The sequence below is a fragment of the Capricornis sumatraensis genome, chromosome 16 (genome assembly GCF_032405125.1).
Source record: "Capricornis sumatraensis isolate serow.1 chromosome 16, serow.2, whole genome shotgun sequence".
NCBI classification, from domain to species: domain Eukaryota; kingdom Metazoa; phylum Chordata; class Mammalia; order Artiodactyla; family Bovidae; genus Capricornis; species Capricornis sumatraensis.
In genome coordinates, this window is record NC_091084.1 from 35489049 (window position 1) to 35506629 (window position 17581).

The 17581-nt window shown below is 42.2% G+C and overlaps 1 protein-coding gene across 3 annotated transcripts in view; it reads left to right on the forward strand.

Annotated features, from left to right (window-relative positions):
* Positions 1-16858, forward strand: part of JHY (junctional cadherin complex regulator) — a 77018-nt gene extending 60160 nt beyond the window's left edge. For 2 of the 3 annotated variants that reach the window (XM_068989304.1, XM_068989306.1), the window contains 4 exons: positions 19-313; positions 13510-13590; positions 14365-14493; positions 16661-16858. In XM_068989304.1, the coding sequence (XP_068845405.1) occupies positions 19-313; positions 13510-13590; positions 14365-14493; positions 16661-16858 (703 nt within the window). The remainder of the gene's footprint in view (positions 1-18; positions 314-13509; positions 13591-14364; positions 14494-16660) is intronic. The other variant, XM_068989305.1, reaches the window with a different exon arrangement.
* The last annotated feature ends 723 nt before the right edge of the window (positions 16859-17581 follow it).

Here is a 17581-nt window from a genome sequence, read left to right on the forward strand (position 1 = left end):
TTTTGTTTTTCCTTTAAGGAAATTTCATTCTTCCTCTGAGGAACAACCTGCTAAGGCTTCCGCAGATTCCCGACTCTCCCAGATAATGGAGCAGCATCAGCAAGCCCTGCTGCAGCTGACAGAGGTGCAGCCCCACGAAGGGGCCTCACCCGGCCTCACCCTTCCACCCATACTCTCAAGGGTGGAGAGTGAATCCCAACTCAGTTCAGAGAAAAGCCAAAGAAACCAAGTGAAAATCAGCCGCAGCAATTCCGAAAGCTATCTGTTTCAACTGGAAAAGGGGAAGAAGCATAGGAAAAGCAGCAGCATTAAGGTAATAACAGCATCTTACTTAACCATCCATGTTGATAATATTCATGGTCCTTGGTTTTCATTCCCCTTATCATAGGCCTGGAATAGGGATGCTCCTCTTCCTCCTCTTTCTCTTCTTCCTGCCGCCATCCCCTAAGAACTCTTCCTTGACTCTCATCTCAACCTCAGCTCCTGCAGTAAAACACCCAGGACAGCCAATGACTGCAATTTTCTTCTGAAATGTTTGCTTTACTGAGTTCTGTGTTTACTATAACTTGATACTATACTATAAGATTCACCATGGGGTGGGGGGTGGGGTGGGAGGGAGGTTCAAGAGAGAGGGGACATATGTATACCTTTGGCTGATTCATGTTGATGTATGGCAGAAACCAATAAAACACTGTAAAGCAATTATCCTCCAATGAAAATATTTTTAAAACAACAACAAAAAGATTCACCATCATTAGCACCTTTGTGCACTGAAGTTTTTCCCATCAGGTCTGCTTTGCTAAATAAAGGAAATGGGGGTGGGAGGCAAAAAAGGAAGGTTTTCAGGAAGAAATGAGAGAGTCTTTTTATGTCCTTTGTGTTTCTCCACTGTTCCAAACAATAAAAACTCCTCAGGAGAGACCACTCGTTTCCAGTGTCAGATAGTAAGGGAAAAGCTGGAAAATGCTTTAAGGGGCAACAGGTAAAGACTTGGTTGGAAGCAATAGGCCTGTAGTGGATGGGCCCTCCCAGGAACAGACTCTGAAATGGAGATTTGTGAGCTGGAGCCCTCCTCCAGAACCACCCCTGGGAGGGAGGGAGCCGGCAGGGCGGGGCGAGGGAGAGGCGGCAGCTTTGAGGCTCAAAGCAGACGCTTCAGCCAAGCCCCCGAGGGTTCTGAAGTTGGTATGGCCCTTTAGAGGCAAGGCACCAGCCGTTCCCTGACATGGATCAGCCACTGGCTGTTGCCTACCTGTGGGGAAGGGTAGTAACTTTGGGCACGGCTACTTTGGGCTGCTGCGGTGTGCGACCCTATAGACGGCAGCCCACCAGGCTCCCCCGTCCCTGGGATTCTCCAGGCAAGAACACTGGAGTGGGTTGCCGTTTCCTTCTCCAATGCATGAAAGTGAAAAGTGAAAGTGAAGTCGCTCAGTCGTGTCCGACTGTTAGCGACCCCGTGGACCGCAACTTCCCAGGCTCCTCTGTCCATGGGATTTTCCAGGCAAGAGTACTGGAGTGGGGTGCCATTGCTACTACTTTGTTAATCTGGTAGTAACTTTGGGCTACTCCATCTGAGTGAGGGCAGTTCTCAGGGAGGGACTCGACTGTGAGCCACGGAAGACGACACTCAGCAGCTGGGGGCACAAGAGTCTGGATCCAGGGGAGTGTCCACTCTCAGGCAGACTTAGGGAGCCATCCTCAGTTCAACTCGACACATATGTGTTGAATTCCTTCCAGGACCCGATGTCAGGTGCCGGGGGATGTATAGTGAACGAGTGGCAGGAGTGGACAATTACCCGGAACTGGGAAAAGCTCGCAGGCACGTGGCTTCAGTATCATATTGAAATATGAGAGTCAGGGTGGACACAGAGGAGCACCGAGGGGGCACACATCCCCACCTGGGGGTCAAGCAGAGTTTCAGGGGTGATCGTGAGGTGTCTGAGAGGACGTTCACGAATTAACAGAAGAAGAAAGACTGAAAGCATTTCAGGCAGAGGGACCAGCGTGAGCAAATGTTCTGAAGCGCGTGAGAACACAAAGCATGCTGGGAACTGAAGCGATTCAAGGCTGCTGTCACTCAAACGGGCTTCCCTGGTGGCTCAGACCGTAAAGAAGTGGGCATGGCAACTCATTCCAGAATTGTTGCCTGGAGAATCCCATGGACAGAGGAGCCTGGCAGGCTACAGTCCATGGGGTTGCGAAGAGTCAGACACAACTGAGCGACTAGGCACAGCACAGTCGCTCAAACTGGGAGGCTTGAGTGTTGAGAGATGACAGTGAAGAAATAGGTCAGGGAGTTGAGGGGGTTGGGTAGGTCTGCCAGTATCTTGCTTGTCATTGGTGGAAGGAGGGCTCTAATCTCTAAGCTAGAGGGTAGAGGTGCCGGTTGGCGGCGGGAGGCACTGAAGAATCTTAACCACAATTAGCTTAGTCTTTTTATTTTATTTTATGGGATTAACATTGACCTTTACTTTCTGTTCGTAACTGTTCATATTTTCTGATTTTTTTTTTTTTTTGGAACTGAGCATGCATTACTCTTATAACCAGAAGGTTAATAAAACAACTGTTAAAGAAGAGATGAGACAAAAAGGGCTAGGGTGAAAAATTGGGGTATAGTCACAAGACATCAAAAGATACTAATGAAAAGTTTCATGTCAAAGACATTCAAATAAGGTGACAGTTTTAATTATAATGGTTTGCATCCTTAGCACTTCTTGAGTTCAGAGGGAAGAAATACTTTTCAATGAAAATAAAGGTCTCTGTAAAAAACCAGGCTTTCATTTATTCTTTTCTATTGTTTATGTTTTTCTGTCCTCCATTTATTATTAACCAGTTATATTTCCCGAGTAACTATTCTATTACTAGTGCTGCTTCAGATACTTTATCAGATTCAGTATCAGGAACAGGGATAATATGCTTTACAGTTAAATATGAAGAATTTCAGTCATGGGTGGTTAATTGAGGGCTTTATTTCTCTTCTGTTTCATTGTGCTTTTGATCATGTTATTGCTCATTAGTCTGTTTTCTGGTGTGTGGATAAGTGAAAAGATACAGACACAAAATTAACTGTCAGTTCAGTCACATACTGATCAGATGAGGGTCTTGCAAAGAAATTACAGTAAGTCCCCTGCTCATTTTTGGCCAGAATGTGTATGTGTTCATCAGATGATTTATGGATTAACAGATAACTAGTGGTTTAAATGGCTCTTTCCCCTTAGTCAGCAGTTTACATGGAAACACTAAAGCATGTGATGACAGAACTGACGGTGGTTTTCTGGTTAGCAGTCATCAGATTTAGAACCTTATTCTTAGCCTCTGTAGTAGAGAGCTAGATCCTACTAACATTCCTTTTTATTGCTTTTTTTTTAAAATTTAATTGAAGGCTAATTACTTTCCAATATTGTGGTGGTTTTTGCCATATATTCACATGAATCAGCCATGGGTGTACATGTGTTCCCCATCCTGAACCCCACTCCCACCTCCCTCCCCATCCCATCACTCAGGGTCATCCCAGTGCACCAGCCCTGAGCACCCTGCCTCATGAATCGAACCTGGACTGGTGATCTGTTTCACATATGATAATATACATGTTTCAATACTATTCTCTCAAATCATCCCACCCTCACCTTCTCCCACAGAGTCCAAAGTCTGTTTTTTACATCTGTGTCTCTTTTGCTGTCTCACATATAGGATCATCGTTACCATCTTTCTAAATGCCATATATATGCATTAATACTGTATTGGTGTTTTTCTTTCTGACCTACTTCACTCTGTATAATAGGCTCCAGTTTCATCCACCTCATTAGAACTGATTCAAATGCATTCTTTTTAATAGCTGAGTAATATTCCATTGTGTATATGTACCACAGCTTTCTTATCCATTCATCTGCCAGTGAACATCTAGGTTGCTTCCCTGTCCTGGCTATTATAAACAGTGCTGTGATGAACATTGGGGGTACACGTGTCTCTTTCAATTCTGGCTTCCTCGGTGTGTATGCCCAGTAGTGGGATTGTTGGGTCATAAGGCACTTCTATTTCCAGTTTTTTAAGCACTCTCCACACTGTTCTCCGTAGTGGCTGTACTAGTTTGCATTCCCACCAACAGTATAAGAGGGTTCCCTTTTCTCCACACCCTTTCCAGCATTTATTGTTTGTAGACTTTTTGATAACAGCCATTCTGACCAATGTGAGATGGTACCTCATTGTGGCTTTGATCTGCATTTCTCTGATAATAAGTGATGTTGATCATCTTTTCATGTGTTTGTTAGCCATCTGTATGTCTTCTTTGGAGAAATGTCTGTTTAGTTTTTTGGCCCATTTTTTGATTGGGTCATTTATTTTTCTGGACTTGAGCTGCAGGAGTTGCTTGTATATTTTTGAGATTAATTCTTTGTCAGTTGCTTCATATGCTATTATTTTCTCCCATTCTGAAGGCTGTCTTTTCACCTTGCTTAGAGTTTCCTTTGTTGTGCAAAAGCTTTTAAGTTTAATTAGGTCTCATTTGTTTATTTTTGTTTTTATTTCCATTACTCTGGGAGGAGGGTCATAGAGGATCCTGATATGATTTATGTCCAAAAGTGTTTTGCCTATGTTTTCCTCTAGGAGTTTTATAGTTTCTGGTCTTACGTTTAGATCTTTAATCCATTTTGAGTTTATTTTTGTGTATGGTGTTAGAAAGTGTTCTAGTTTCATTCTTTTACAAGTGGTTGACCAGTTTTCCCAGCACCACTTGTTAAAGAGATTGTCTTTTCTCCATTGTATATTCTTGCCTCCTTTGTCAAAGATAAGGGGTCTATAGGTGCGTGGATTTATCTCTGGGCTTTCTGTTTTGTTCCACTGATCTGTGTTTCTGTCTTTGTGCCAGTACCATACTGTCTTGATGACTGTAGTTTTGTAGTATAGCCTAAAGTCACACAGGTTGATTCCTCCAGTTCCATTCTTCTTTCTCAAGATTGCTTTGGCTATTCAAGGTTTTCTGTATTTCCATACAAATTGTGAAATTATTTGTTCTAGTTCTCTGAAAAATACTGTTGGTAGCTTGATAGGGATTGCATTGAATCTATAGATTGCTTTAGGTAGTATACTCATTTTCACTGTATTGATTCTTCCAATCCGTGAACATGGTATATTTCTCCATCTATTTGTGTCCTCTTTGATTTCTTTCATCAGTGTTTCAATAGTTTTCTATATATAGGTCTTTTGTTTCTTTAGGTAGCTTTATTCCTAAGTATTTTATTCTTTTCATTGCAATGGTGAATGAAATTGTTTCCTTAAATTCTCTTTCTGTTTTCTCATTGTTAGTGTATAGGAATGCAAGGGATTTCTGTGTGTTGATTTTATATGCTGCAACTTTACTATATTCAGCTTAGCCTTTTTAGAAAGACTGTTCTGGCTATGTCATACAGAGCAGATAGATGCAGAGCACACCAGGAATAGGGGGTTGTGAGCTAAAAGCTCATGTGGGAGGCTCAGAAAAAAAAGGAAAGGGTGGTCTTAAAGAGAACAAGGGAAAGTGGACTAGAATGACAGTTCTAATATTACAGAGAAGGAAAGGAGGACCAGCTTACTGTGTCCTCCTAAGAGAAGACCTCAGAGGTTGATGGACATGAAACACCTCAGCCCACTGCCACAGCCCCCACCCAAGAGCCCACACAGCCCAGGTCTTCAACTCACTCACAACCCGGGGTCCTTACCACCACCCATTCCCATACCCCAACCCAAGGGCTCCTTGAGCTCTTTGTCTGACCTTCCCTCACATCCTCTGTCCTGATTCTTGCCCAGGCCATGGAGACCACTACCAGCTGTTTGGAGCTGGGATAATCCCCAGTTTTACAGTATTAAGAAGAAATGTGTTCCTGGGATCATAAGTAACTTATTTTTCCACCAAAACATCATTATATGCTTAGGTTACATTACAGTTAGTTTCTGAGGTACAATTAGTACTGTTTTCAAGTACTTCAAAAACAGAATAGTTTGTACACTGGACTAGGAAGCCAGACACCATGTGTATTATTACTTCTATGGGGAAATGTATTCAGAGCTTAGGAACCAGCACATTCTCAAGATGAGGATGTCCCGTCCCTCTAGAACTTATGAGTTATCAGGCCCTAAGAAAGAGTTCAAACACACCACTTTGGATGAGAACCTTCTGGGTTAGGGTTCCTACCAACTGTGGATTATTTTAGCTCAAGTTCTAGTGAGCAGGGATCAGTGGAAGTCGCACACTTGGCCATTTCTAAATTTCCATCACCTAATCTCTGCATAACTTGGCAAGTTATTAATTCACCTGAGCCCCTAGTTCCCCATTTGAGCAATTAAGAGTTGTTCTTTTGGTAGATTTCATTTGACAGTTAAATGAAATACCATTTTAAAACCTTAGATTGTTGTTGTTGTTTTAGTCACTAAGTCATGTTCAACTCTTTTCAACCCCATAGACTGTAGCCTGCCAGGCTCCTCTGTCCATGGGATTCTCCAGGCAAGAATACTGGAGTAGGTTGCCATTTCTTCCTCCAGGGGATCTTCCTGACCCAGGGATCAAACCCCTGTCTCCTGCATCTCCTACACTTGCAGATGGATTCTTTACCACTGAGCCACCAAGGAAACCCCAAAACCTTAGCTTAGTACCTAGTGAAGAATAGATGCAACTAGATGTTCATTTCCCTTCCCTTCCTTCTCCTCCTGTAGTCTGAATTTGCATTTTACCTGGGAGGGTAGAGGATAGGCCCAGGTGATGGTGGGTATCACCAGACATCTAAGATCTGGAAGAGAGGGAAGAGGAAGAAAGAGAACTCCCACTTACTGCTTCCCAAGCCCTCTTTAAACTTGGGAAATCCCTCCCCTCTTGCTCTCTCTCGGGGATGTTACAGTCCACTCATACCCATTTTCTCCATCCAAGACCTTCAGCCTACATCCGACAAAGACAAAGAAGCACTCTTTGTCTGGGGAGCCATTCCAAAAGCTACAATGATTGAGAACCAAGCTATTTGTATAGGACAGCAGGTAGCCGGGGCCCCAGACACAGGGACTCATTACCCAGATCAGGCCCATTTCCCAGTCAAAGCAAATCTCTTGGTCGCCAAGGGAATTGACTTGAATCACAGTAAAAATCTGAGGATTTGTCAAGATAATAGGCCTGAGCACCGTCCCTCTTCTCCTGGCAGTTATATTGTAACTGATTTATGAATACTCAGCATTGTCCATGCCACTGAATCCAGACGTCAGGCAGTGAGAGATTAACCCAGCACAAGGGATGATAAACAGTATAAAAATATCCACTGCGACCTGCACAGAATAACTGCTTAAGGAGTTCTCTGACAGCTGTGCAGAGCTGAGCCACAGTAATTAACTCGTGTGTTTGTTGTCACAGACAATCTGGGTATTGCTGCTCGACTGCTTCTAAGAAGAGGTTTATTTGGATTAAGTTTAGTAACTGCAGAGCAAATTTCCTTCTCTTGCTGTTCCCCAGTATTGGAGACATTGTTTTCTATCCCATCACTAAGTAACTCTCTCACCCTTACACATCTGAGGAATGTTCTGGGGGAGAGTCCTGCAGTGTCCCCCCACATCAGGGCATGACCTCTCAGAGTTGACACAAGTCCTCCCGGGGACAGTTGATGTCATGTTCAGTTCAGGCAGCTTTTGCCCCAAGTTTACAGTAAAAGTCCGTCTTCTAGCTTGAGAAGCATGATGGACGGATGGCAGAAACCTTCCACAAGGAAATCCTATGCCGAACTCTGCCAAAGTCATGACCCATGGACACCAGTTCCAAGGGGCAGGTCTGGCCTGGTCAGTCATCAACTAGAGCCAGAGTTGGCTAATGTCAGCCCATGGGCATCTCACACAAAGACTAGCAGTGAACCCCACTGGAGATTTGTTGAAAATGTGCTTTTATTTTCCTCATGTTTGGAGACCTAATGAGACTATTATTGTTGGTGTAATTTTTAAAAATTTGAGGGCATCACGCTGTCGTGACCTTTTGGTCTTGTAACAGCCAACGAGAGGTAAATCAAAGTAAATTCTAGGGATTATTTGCCTATGACAGCCTTTTGAAGAGACAGAAAGTAGATTAGTGGTTGCCTAGGGCTAGAGGGAGAGAGGGGAGAGGCGTGATTGCTGATGGGTATGGGGTCTCTTTTTAGGATAATGAAAATGTTTTAAAATTGGATTGTGGTGACTCTTGCACAGCTTGATAGCTACACTAAAAACTACTGACTTGTACAACTTCAAATGTGTGAATGTGGTGGTGTGTGAATTTTATCTCAATAAAGCTGTTAAAAAGATTTTTGATGGAAAGGGATCAAACAAAATTACAGCACTGAGAACCAATCAAGATTACTTGAGGCTAACAAGTGAATCCAGGATTTTTCATTGCCGGTCACCCAGAACAAACTCTGTCAGGAGCCCTGGCGCTCCCTTGAGAAACGTCCCTTCTTATTTTCGCTGGCAGCAGCTCACCCTGTCAAGGGGTCAACAGCGTTTGGAGATGCCCCTTTCGGTCCACACTCTCTCTTTCACGTCAATCTGCAGTACTGGACCCTCGGTTCTGTCTTCCTGTGACCGTCATGACATCCAATCCAGGTGATAGTAAGAACTTGGACGGGGCAGCAATAAGCAATTACTCATGCTTCACAATCTGTCTTTGTGAGTCGGTGGGATGATTAAGGCTAAGCTGCTTCAGACTAAGGCTGTGATTTCTGGGCACTAATCATTTCTTTCTCTCAGTTTTGGACAAATTGGATTTGTGACTTGGACATGAGTAGGTTCCCTCCTTTTTCATCTTTGGTTTACTTTGGCAAATAGATAGTAACTTAGTGATTATGCTGAAAACAATGGCACAGGCCAGGTGAAGAACAAATTCGCAGTTGCCAAGAATAGGATATCTGAGCTCATTCACCTATTAAAAATCAGCAGAGGTTTTAAAATGTGATAATACTCAGCGTCATCAAGATCTGCACAAAAGGAGCCTTCTTCTGCCTCCTTAACAGAAGTGTTCCTGAATGGCCCTGAATACGCTCACAATTCTGTTTCAATAATCTCGTTTCTCTTCAGAGAAGTGAAGAAATAATTGAGAAGTGAGAAGAGAAGAAATAATTGTGAAGAAATAATGAGTGGCCCACAGACAGTGCTCATCCCTATGTGTGTGTGTGTCAGTCAGTTGTGTCCGACTCTGTGACCCCATGGACTGTAGCCCACCAGGCTCCTCTGTCCAAGGGATTCTCCAGGCAAGAGCACTGAAGTGGGTTGTCATTTCCTTCTCCAGGGGATCTTCCCAACCCAGGGATCAAACCCACGTTTCCTGTATTGCAGGTGGACTCTTACTGTCTGAGCCACCAGGGAAGTCCCCTCAGTTTTCAGATATTATAAAAATTCCATTGTTAGGGAGGAAACTGAGGCACACTAACCCCCCACCCCAGGCCTCTATTTGGCAGTCCAAAATCTAGCGTACACCCTCCTACTCTCCACCCCCAGTGGAATGAGCTGCACACAGACAGCCTTTTGCCGGGGAGAGGGTCTCAGGAGCCCATCTGGTGGCCTGTGTTGGGGGAGGCTGGCCAGGGTCAAGGGCTGTGGGTGGTGGGGAGCAGGAGGAGGGGTGTGGTTGGAGGAGCAGCTGCTGTGCGTGTGCATGGGGGGCAGTCAGTGCTGAATAGGGGACCCCAGCTGGGGTTCCATAATGATCTATACAGTCCATGGAATTCTCCAGGCCAGAATACTGGAGTGGGTAGCCTTTCCCTCCTCTACGGGATCTTCCCAACCCAGGGATCAAACCCAGGTCTCCCACATCGCAGGCAGACTTTTTTACCAGCTGAGTCACAAGGGAGGCCCGTGCTCATCCCTAGGACATCTTAAATGTTCAACATTTGGAGAAAGCACTAAATAATTCAACTACAAAGAGACAATAGCATGTTATACACAGAAAATATTCAGTGGCAGGGAAATACAGTGTCATGCTAACCTCAGTGAAAAATAACAAAATAATTTGTAGCATAGGGACAATTTTAGAAAAGTAGGAGCAGACACATCTAAAGGGCAGGAAGCAGCTGTAGTGGTTTTTCTGGGTGATGACTCCATTCTCTTAAAGGAGATTTATGATTTTTAAGTGGCTTCAGTGAACACTGTTTCTTCTATATACTTAATGTTATTAATGTTCTAGTCATTTGAGTCCAAAGCCTTCTTTGACCCTGATGCTGGGAAAGATTGAGGGCAGGAGGAGAAGGGGGCAACAGAGGATGAGATGGTTGGATGGCATCATAGATTCAGTAAACATGAGTTTGAGTAAACTCCGGGAGACAGTGAAGGACAGGAAAGCCTGGTGTGCTGCCGTCCATGGGGTCACAAAAAGTTGGACACAACTGAGCAACTGAACAACAAAGCCTTCTTTAAGAAAGGATCTTCTTTGGTCTTTTAGGATTAGATGCACTGAAAGAGTTTTGACTATAAATGTCATTATATAATATAATGTTATATTAACATTCTAATAATGCAAATACTATTTACAGAACTTTCATCCTTGCAGTGTAGAACTATTGCCTAAATGGCACATGACTTTGGCCCTTTGAAGCCCCAAGATGTACCATAAAAATTCTGTAGGACCACAGAAATATTGCCTTCAGCTACAAGTCATAGAATTGCTATTTACAACAACTTGAAAAATTCTTGAGTTCATTCTTCTTACATATAGTTACAAGTAGGTAGTTGCACTGGTGCTTCCAGAGCTCAAAACATCAGAACCAGTATTTATGATTCTCTTGTTCTTTTTTCCCTTTCCTGGCCTCAAGACTGCTGTTAGCTCCAGAAATTACATCCACATTCAAGACAAGATCAAGGGAAAGGGGAGGGGCTGTCGCAGTATGAATAAAAGTTTTCCAAGATGCACCCTCTAGCTCACATCTCAAAGGCCAGAGCTCAGTGCTGGGATCTGGGAAAAAGAGAATTTGGCTCTAAGCCTGGGAAATAGCAATGGAGAAGCTAAGTGATCTGACCTCCAGGTAGTCAGTTAATAGTCCCTGTGAGAAGTAACAGTTGATCCATGTGTATATGTAAATTCACTGTTAAGATTTGAGAATTATATGCAGTAACTATATGATGAAATGTTCCATTTTTAAAGTCTCTGGACTATCTCTGCCAAATTCTCTCTTAGGAAAGAACACAATAGATATAGTGTATATACCCACTCCAGTATTCTTGGGCTTCCCTTGTGGTAAATGTGGGAGACCTCGGTTCAATCCCTGGGTTGGAAAGATCCCCTGGAGAAGGGAAAGGCTACCCACTCCAGTATTCTGGTCTGGAGAATTCCATGGACTGTATAATCCATGGGGTCACAGAGTCAAACTTGACTGAGCTACTTTTACTTTCCCTTTTCAATAATTAACAGGAACTTTCAACATTTAAAAAAATGCCTTGTCATTAGCATATAAATAGGTGGTACCATGTACAGTTCAGAACTGCCACCTCCACGGTATGGCTGTTTATTCTAAGCACCAATTTCAATCTGCCCCAAGATCATTACTGTCACCCAAACCATCTCTTTGGCCTCATCCTTCCTACCTTTCCCAGGCGGCACTAGTGGTAAAGAACCTGACAGCCAGTGCAGGAGATGTTAGGAGACGGGGGCTCAATCCCTGGCTTAGGATGATCCCCTGGAGGAGGGCATGGCAGCCCACTCCAGTATTCTTGCCTGGAGAGTCCCAAGGACAGAGGAGTCTGAGGGGCTACAGTCCATAGAGTTGCAAAGACTTGGACATGACTGAAGTGACTTAGCATGCATGCACCCTTCCCAAGGAAGACAACCAAAGGAGCTCACAAATTAAAGGACATGGTTACCACAAGGGCATCTGCTGCAAATAACAAGTCAGATTTCCTGTCAAAAGAAGGAATTTGGGAAAAATCTCAATCTGTCCTACAATCAGGAGCACCTTAGTATTTTTCCTGCCTACTACTATCCTCACGTGTCATAATTTAATAATTAAATGGCCTTGTTTTATATCATCCCTTTAAATATGCAATAGTGATAATAGTTATCATATAAAATTACCTGTGAAGTGAAGTGAGGTGAAAGTTGCTCAGTCGTGTCTGACTCTTTGTGATCCCATGGACTATACAGTCCATGGAATTCTCTACGCCAGAATACTGGAGTGGGTAGTCTTTCCCTGCTCCTGGGATCTTCCCACCCAGGGACTGAACCCAGGTCTCTTGTATTGTAGGCGGATTGTTTAACAGCTGAGACACAAGGGAATCAAAATTACCTGTACCCTTCAACATATCCAGAATCAAACTGAATACAATGAGTTCCTCAGTGGGTCTTCCTTAGACTCTTAAGCTTTACATGTTTCTGTTCTTTTGAATCTTAACATCAGACAGGGCACTCTCCCTTTGAAGCAGTGTGCTTATCTGAGCCATTTATTGATAGATAGCCTCTTCCAGGGAGATCATTTGGTTCAGTGAATGGTGCAAAACTAGACATACCTGTCATAGTAGCAGCAGAGTAGGAATGTGTCTGTCGTGTTAAAAATATTAATAACAAATCTACCATATGACCCAGCAACCCCACTACCGATCATGCACCCTGAGGAAACCATAGTTGAAAAAGACACATGTACCCCAATGTTCAAAGCAGCACTGTTTACAATAGCCAGGACACAGAAGCAACCTAAATGTCCACTGACAGATGAATAAAGATGATGTGGTACACATACCCAATGGAATATTATTCAGCCGTAAGAAAAGAATGAATTTGAGCCAGTTCTAGTGAGGCGGATGAGCCTAGAACCTATTATACAGAGTCAAGTCAGAAGGAGAAAAACAAATATAGTATATTAACACATCTATGTAGAATCTAGGAAAATTATGTTGATGAACCTATTTTCAGGGAAGGAATGGAGACACAAATGGAGAAAATGGATTTGTGGACACAGTGGGGGAAGGAGAGTGTGGCATCAACATACACATACTATCAGGTCTAAGAAGGATAGCTGGTGAGACGCTGCTGTGTAGCACAGGAAGCCCAGTCTGGTGCTCTGTGATGACCTGGAGGGATGGGACTGGGGGAGAAGAGGAAGGCTAGAGAGGAAAGGAATGTATGTATAATTAGGGTTGATTCGCATTGTTGTATGGCAGAAACCAACACAACGTTGTAAAAAAGTTTTTAAATATTTAAACTAAAAAAATAGGAAAAAACGGTTTTTAAAAAAGTTAATAACAAAGCAGCACTTTACTCACTTCAAATTTTTTATTTATAATTTTCAGAATTTCAGTGTTTTTTATTGCAGAAGTGGAAAAGTCCACACATGTCAGCCCACCAGCTACAAATTACCAAGGACACTGTTATCAATGACGACCATTAAAATGGAAGAACTGTCAGGACACACCCACTCCCCTGAGGTCCACGCAGGCCACCAGTCTTCGTTTTGCTTCTCCCCTTTCTCACGTGGCTACGACAACTTGGAAGGGGCGGGGGGGGGGAACATACAAGTCTCTAAAAAAACCTCTCTCTTTGATTGTATTTTCAAGAGCTCCAAGCTGAAAGGTTATCAGAACAGAGACGTGAAACTTGGAGGCCTCGGACCTGACCTTGAGTCCATCAGAGACAAAGTGAGTGGGAGGTACCTACAGCATTTCCAGGCTCAGATCTGTCCTTTGTCTTCCAGCAGAACTGTATAGAGAGACCCCCGGAAGCAAGTTCTAATTCAAACATCTCCCTCTGAATAGAGACCCCTCTGAAATAGCATTGGTATTAATAATAAGCCCCGGGCACTCCTCCTACCATGAAATACAATTACTCAGCCAATGTTGTTTTATGTATCCACCTTTTAAGTCAGTTTTAAAGGCCCAAACAGAAAAGTGGGGCACATGCCCATGAAAAGAGATGTGTGTGTTATGTGGTTGTTGGGCTTTCCCAATAGAGTTATCTTTATAATACTCAAGAGTGGCTACAGAGAAGACACTCAGGATAAGAGTTTCCCAACCCATGAAAAGTGCACCCACTTTACTCTCTTTCCTCTAGTGAAAGGAGATCTTCATTTAATGTGTTTTAACTGCAGTTGCACTCAAGGCATAAAAAGAGAGTAGAGTTCAAAGTTGGACTCAAGAATGAATATAAATTGGGTAAATGCAACAAAGCAGAGGCTGAATGTGATTTAGCCCCTGTTAAAGGAACACTGGGTGTATTAGTCCCCCCTTGAGAGAGAATGATTTCTAGGAGAAACATTAATTTAACCATTTCTCTGCTGTCACACGTGGTAATCCCATTTCCCCTGTGCTAATGATACTGTATGCCCAGCTCACTAAAATTAGTGTCACTTGAAAGAGAGAACAGAGCAATCTAGCAGGACCTGTGAGTCACTCTCCCTGCGCTTCTCTGAACAGATGCAGAAATTAATACAGCAAAAGGAATATGCTAAACAAGTGAAGGAATACAACATGAAGACACTATCCATCCCCCCAAAGCCACAAACAGCAGTTACTGAAAATAAATCTGCTGTCCCGCGGCAGAAGGTAAGAAACTCTCACCAAGGCAGTTCTCTGTTCAATTAGAATTAAAAGGAAATCTGTGTGACCTCATGACTTAAATTCCCCACATCTTTGGAACACAGAGGATGTTTTAGCTACTAGCATTCCTGCAGCACCCTGTCATTCACAGATATTGATGTAAGAGTGATACACCCACATATGCTGCTGGAAGGTTAGAGTCTCTTTTTCCCCTGAGGGTCACTATTATTTTTAATCCTCCATGTGTTCTCCTCCTAGCATTTCAAGTTTGTCACACAAGAATTGAATGCTTAGGTGGTTTTCTTTCTAAAAGAAACTAGTAATCCTGATTAACCATCAATTTCCTTCTCTACCACTAAATAAGTTTTAAGAAATTAGCATCTTCTTGCCATCTCTGGGTGCCAGTGTCGGAGGAAAGTTCTTCATGGTTTCAAGTTCACTCCCTACATTTTTCCTAAGGGATGGTACAATAGATATAGGTTCCTCTACCTAAGAAAATACTTTGGCCACTTGATGCAAAGAGTTGACTCACTGGAAAAGACCTTGATGCTGGGAAAGACTGAGGGCAGGAGAAGGAGGATGAGATGGCTGGATGGCAGCACTGATTCCATGGACATGAGTTTGAGCAAACTCTGGGAGATAGTGAAGGACAGGGAAGCCTGAAGTGCTGCAGCCCAAGGGGTCGCAAAGAGTCAGACATGACTGAGCGACTGAACAACAACCCAAGAAAAATGATTTCATAAAATACAGAATGTTCTCCCTCTCAGAAGTCATCCAACTCTAAGTTGTGATGTGAATGAAATACGTTCTATGGGGACACCGAGCTTTGCAGTACAAGTCGCTGCCTCAGTCGCAGCAAGGACGTGAGACCCTTTGCATGAGGGACAAGTGACCCTTTGGTGCTTTTAGGTATTTGTACTTCGTGTTCTCTTTCACAGACTCTCATGTTTTCTATCTATTGCCTTTCTTCCTCAGACCTTGAAGACCTCAGTCCTCTTGATTGAGTTTCCATGGTGCCACTTTTTCTTTTTTCTCCAAACCATTATTTTTTCATGAAAAATTCAAGGCAGCAAGTCTATAATTAGAAATTCCAACAGAAGTCACCTACACACACAGAGAAGTCTGGAGTTTTTCTGTTTTGGGAATTTTCTCCCTTCCAGAACTTATATATGTTGTATCTATCCCCATTTCGGCTCTCAGGAAACTCTTACTAAGATGTAAAACTAGGGAGGGGAGATAAATTAGGAGTTTGGGATTAACATATACACACTTCTACATATAAAATAGATAAGCAACAAGGAGCTACCGTACAGCACAGGGAACTATATTCAGTATCTTGTAATAACCCATCATGGGGAAGAATCTGAAAAAGTGTGTGTATGTATATATATACATACACACACATATATATATGTATATAAACCAGAATCACTTTGCTATATACCTGAAACTAAAATAACATTGTAAATTAACTATACTTCTATTTTTAATTTTAAAAAAGTATTAAAACATATAAAGGCAGATTTAGAAATCATATTTAGTGATCTCATTTTTATTGTAATGCCTTTCAGAACTGATAGCCCTGAATAAAGACTGCCTTTTTTCAGTATCCAGGTTTCTATAGGTATACCAAAAAAAAAAAGAAAAAATAATTTTCAACCTCTAAAGAATATTTGCTAGAGGTCTAAGAGCCAGAAAAAAGAATAGTTGGTATAATAATGGAGGCTCAATTTTATCTCAACTACAGTGATGTCTTTGGTCTCAAGCTATAACAAGTCCTCTTTGGATGGAAAGGTCTGTTAATATCTCCTTAATAGAGGTTTGGTTTTAATAAGACTGCCAGAAGCTAAATAGATCAAACACATAAGAAATCTATTTTCAAGCACTTTAATAAAGCTCAGTTTTATAAAGAAAACATCCAAAGGCACAACTGTATGTATCAGTCTTCAACTATTTTTTTCCACAGCATATCATTACTTGGTTAATTTTATTTAAACTGTGTGTTATATTGCATTATTTGTATTTTCCATTTGGTCTCCATTTCCACCTATGTCTTAGTATATTACCTGTAGCAACAGTCTCCATTTATATTATCAATAAACCTTTTCTAAGACTAGATTTAAGGAATCCAGGGCTCCATTCCCATCTCAAATAAACTTTTATATGCTTTTAGGCTTTGGAATACGCTAAGACCATCCCCAAACCCAAACCTTCAAATCTGAGTGATCAAGCCTCAAAAGAAAAGAAAACTCCAACCCATGCTGGAAAAGAAGACACCTTACCTGAAATCTCACTGCTGGAAGTGCTACAGAACAGACACGAAAGGGAAAAACAGGCTGTGGCTGCTTTTAAAGTCCTTCACATTGTATAGACAGCATGTGTGTTGGAGACCAGAGACACTCAGGGAATGGACATGGAGGAGAGAAACTCCAACTTTAACTGCTCTGCACTAAGTGATGACCTCACGTCATCATCTAACTGCAGCCCATGTTTGCTTTGTATAGGATTTAAAATATGGAGCCCTAATTACAATACGGTGCCATATTTTACTTTCCAGGAAGAAAAACTATTTTAATTATTTATTTTCAAAATCAGTTAAAACTGGGGCTGAATAAGAGCTAGGGAATAAAACCTTCTAGTTTTCTATCAGCTCTTCTAATTTCTAAAATGATGGCTACCCTTTCTCAGCATAATGAAACTCTTGAAGTTACCCAGAAATAAATGTATCTACTTGCGTTTATTTCTTGTTTTTCTGATAAGAAAAAAAAAAAAAGAACACTTCGGTTTCTATTGAAAAGAACTCGAATGGGACTAAACACAGGTAAATTTTGAGATGTCATTTCCAAAATATTTCTAACATCTCTCAATATTTTAAAGGATAAAATCTTTTAAATGAAAGTGCTTCAGATGTGCTCACTCAAGCAAAAGCAGTCTCAATGCTGTTCTAACAGAGCATCAAGACATTAATCAGAAATCTACCAAGGCCAGGAACGCTCAAATTAGGCAACTCTGAGACACTCTTTCTCAAAGCTACTTACTTAACGTTATAAATGTGCTGACCATCTTGCCATCACAAATATCTTAAAATATCCTC